The sequence below is a fragment of the Lactuca virosa genome, chromosome 5 (genome assembly GCF_052849685.1).
Source record: "Lactuca virosa cultivar CGN04683 chromosome 5, Lactuca_virosa_CGN04683_v6, whole genome shotgun sequence".
In the NCBI taxonomy this organism is placed as follows: Eukaryota; Viridiplantae; Streptophyta; class Magnoliopsida; order Asterales; family Asteraceae; genus Lactuca; species Lactuca virosa.
The window spans coordinates 317,981,240-317,984,916 of record NC_136430.1 but is presented as its reverse complement, the minus strand read 5'-3'; the positions used below and the strand labels follow the sequence as shown (position 1 = coordinate 317,984,916).

Genomic DNA, 3,677 nt, shown 5'->3' with positions numbered 1-3,677 from the left:
GTATTCATTGCAATTTAATTTCATATATATATATTATATTTAATAATTTACATATATAAATATATGACTTTAATTTTAAAAATTGAAACAAATCAAAAATTGAAAAATGGATAATATTTATTTTAAAAATATCACAAAATGACAAGTGTCAAAATTCATGAGAGATTCACAAGTGTAAAAAAAAACCTTCATTAGAGATTACTTTTTATGTTAATAGTATATTATTGAATAATTATTAGTTATAAACAATTATAATATTTAATTAAGAAAATATAAAATGGTTATTAACATGTGTATTGATAATTTTTTTAAAACTTTATAGAAAAATTTTCAAAAGAGATTGTATCTTAATATCTGGTAGATTTATTTTAATACACTAAAATTTTTAATACATTATTGAATAATATCGTTTGTTTATTTTAATAGATTATTGAATAATATCGTTTGTTTATTTTATCACTTACCCATCTGAAAAGAATAAAAGACGCCCTAAGCTCATACCCTCGCATCGCATCTGTTGTTTGCTTTCTTCTCTTGCATCGCACACTCTCGTTGTCTACCTCGCCACCGACTAAGCTTATCCCCATCGCCATCTGCAGCCGTCGCCACCCTCCCAGCGTCATCTCCGATCGTCGCCACCCTCACCACCGCCAACTCCAGCCGTATCCACAACAGGTTCGTCTTTCTCTCTCTTTTTTTTTTCGTTTTTTTTTTCTTTTTTTTTTTCCCGATATTGCTTTACTTTGCTGATCTTGTCGACTGATTTATGATATTGCTCCTCTTTGGTTCAGTTAGCACTTCATTTTTTACCACTTCGTTTTTTTTCTGATATTGCACTTCGTTTTTTTTCCTTCTGATATTGCTCCTCTTCGTGTATTTTTTGTTAGTAGAACTGAGAGTGTACTTTTCATTAGTTGAGGGGCGTAAATGAAAATTTCCACTTCTGCAAAATAGGAGAGATGGGGCGCGCGTAGGTTTGCTTTAAACGGAAGCCATCTTCGATTCGCCATTGTCAATGCTCTAAGGTTCAACAGATTTCAGCAATCCTGATTTGTGGCTGAAAAGTAGAGATGGCATCCAAATCAAGACCTAGAACATTAAGTGTGTATCTTTACATCCCCAACATCATTGGTGAGTTTGTTTGCCCTCTTTCACAAGTCAAAGTCCTATGATTTTTTGTGATATACATATACCACAAGATACTTCAATCAATGAATTAAAGAACCTGTTAACTCATAATATCACATGTCTCAAGTATTTACCCTCTTTCACAAGCCAAAGTTTCATTATTTCTTCCTGTATACTTGCTCAAAAAGCTGAAATTAGGACTCCTTTATAAGGGTGATGTAATGCTATAGCTTGTTAATCACACAATAGAGAAAATCAACCAAAAGGGCACAAAGACAGCAGCAAAATGATAGCAATCGGATTCAATAAACCAAAATATCTTTGAAAACAACAAAAGAAAAAGTGAATTAGCTATTCAAGATGCTAATGTCTCCTACAGGAAAATATCCCAAGAATTGCAATAGGGGGTTCAGCATATAACATGAATTTGTATGGTCTTTTGAAATGTTCTCTTGCTAGGTTTTTTAGTTTATGTATACATGCTCCTATGTTTTATGTTCATGGATTTGACTGCTTATTTTTTATGTACAGGATACATAAGAGTTCTGATGAATTGCTTTGCCTTTGCTATATGCTTTTCCAATAAAGAGCTTTTTTCAATCCTGTATTTCATCAGGTAAAGGGTAATATAAAAGAAGTTGTGTTAGTGTGGATACATTTTCTTTTAGAAAGTCTGTAGTTAAGATATTAAAATGGTAATTTTTTGCTGTTACAGCTTTGTTTGTGATGCCTTGGATGGTTGGTTTGCACGCAAATTCAATCAAGGTAAGGAGTAACCCATAATTATTGACTTATTGGCATCAACATATCTGAATTTATACACTGAGTCCTTGAGTTTCGACTACTCTAATATCACCCCCTATCATTTTTACCTTTGGTAAGAGCAAGTTTTACTATAGGCAGTAAAAGAATTTCATGCAAAATACAAAAAGCACTTGTTCTTTCATCATTTTTATCAATTCAATCACTGAACTTATAATTTGCAAATCATTCTACACACTGCAGAATCTTTTTTAATTTCTTTCTAGCCATTTTATGTATTTTCATACTCTGGATTTAATTCCATTGTTTACTATTTGACCCTTGTAGTTTCAACATTTGGAGCTGTTCTGGATATGGTCACAGATAGGTGATATAACAAGTTCTTGTTAAAGTCTTCACATTTATTCTTAACTTCTCTTGATGCTCATTAACTGTATTCCATATTAAATAACCTAAATTTGGCATCTCTCAGGATAAGCACTGCATGTCTTTTGGCTATTCTCTCTCAAGTCTACAGGTTTTAGTTTTTTTACCTTTAATTCTATTCTATTTGTATATATCTGAACTTTCTTTCAGACATCTAACATTCTTGCTTTTTAACTTTCCAGGCCTAGCTTTGTTTTCTTGTCTTTGCTTGCTTTGGATATTGGCAGCCACTGGTTGCAAATGTACAGGTATTTATTTACAAAAATACCCTTTCATTTATCAGTTTTATGGGACAAGATATTGATTGATATCCACCCTTTTTGAATGCAGTACTTTCTTGGTTGGAAAATCTAATCATAAAGATGTGAAAGACAGCACCAGTTGGTTATTTAAGTTATACTATGGAAACAGGATGTTCATGGGATACTGCTGCATAGCTTGTGAGGTAAAATTAAAAATGTTTTTTTTTTATTTTTTTAATTCCCATTTATTGCTGAATACAAATTACAAAGTCTGCTCTTATGAACTGAAGTTTTGATCTTGATTGTATAGGTTCTTTACATAACTTTGTTTCTTCTTGCAAAGGAGTCAGAAAAGATGACTGATGTAAGCCTGAATCTTACATTTGTTTTTTTCTTTGTTAAAGTTTTTACAGATGTGATTTTTTTTTAATAGGTTTTGCTTGGTGCTGCACAACAAAGTTTGATAAATTCTGTATTACTTGCTTTTCTTGTATTTGGATGGGCAACCAAGCAGTTGGTCAATATTATACAGGTATCATGATATAACTTTATCTTGCCTTATGTTAATAGTAGTTAAAAATGCTTTAACCCTCTTAAGAGAATATATTTGTGAAATTTTGTATGAATAAATGATATGTGTGTGTGTGTGTGTGTGTGTGTAATGAATGACAGATGAAGACAGCAGCTGATTTATGCGTGCTATATGACCTCAACAAAAAGCACAATGCATAGTGAGACTGAATAGGGGTTTGATAATGAATGATATGTATCTCTCTTTCTTTCTTTGAAGAAGATGTGCAATGCATGAATGATGAAAATGGAAAAACTACTGATTGGCAACATAGAATCGTGTGTATACAATACATCCCTCTTCTCTTTGTACTCCTCACGTTTTTTAACATGTTTTCTTTATCTTGGGGGAATTTGGGTGGGGGTGGATCAAATTTCAACTTATACAACGATCATGAATCATCTCATTGTATCTTGTTCAATTGCGTTTCTCAAATTTCTGTGGGGTTCAATTTCTTATCTTTATTGGTTGGTTGGTGTGAATCGCTTTTTAATACTTGTTTAATTATTGACACGTGTTTTGGGTTTGAGCAAATATAATCTGGTTTC

General features: G+C 32.1%; 1 protein-coding gene across 2 annotated transcripts; it reads left to right on the top strand.

The window, feature by feature from the left end:
* Window positions 1–510: 510 nt before the first annotated feature.
* Window positions 511–3,470, top strand: LOC145116207 (putative CDP-diacylglycerol--inositol 3-phosphatidyltransferase 2). Of its 2 annotated transcripts, none has more exons than XM_079052565.1 (11): window positions 511–675; window positions 891–1,131; window positions 1,660–1,744; window positions 1,844–1,893; window positions 2,218–2,257; window positions 2,363–2,407; window positions 2,499–2,564; window positions 2,647–2,761; window positions 2,869–2,922; window positions 2,992–3,090; window positions 3,231–3,470. In XM_079052565.1, exons 2-11 carry the CDS (start codon window positions 1,071–1,073, stop codon window positions 3,288–3,290), a joined length of 675 nt encoding a protein of 224 aa, XP_078908691.1. In that variant the 5' UTR covers window positions 511–675; window positions 891–1,070; the 3' UTR covers window positions 3,291–3,470. The 2 variants fall into 2 exon arrangements, with proteins under 2 accessions (XP_078908691.1, XP_078908692.1); XM_079052566.1 differs by having other exon boundaries at window positions 512–675; window positions 915–1,131.
* The last annotated feature ends 207 nt before the right edge of the window (window positions 3,471–3,677 follow it).

Coding starts and splice junctions, on each gene's coding strand:
- LOC145116207 (XM_079052565.1), top strand. CDS start 1,071: ATGGCATCCAAATCAAGACCTAGAACATTAAGTGTGTATCTTTACATC. Junction 2,408..2,498: donor ATTCTCTCTCAAGTCTACAG/GTTTTAGTTTTT, acceptor TTAACTTTCCAG/GCCTAGCTTTGTTTTCTTGT. Junction 3,091..3,230: donor AGTTGGTCAATATTATACAG/GTATCATGATAT, acceptor AATGAATGACAG/ATGAAGACAGCAGCTGATTT.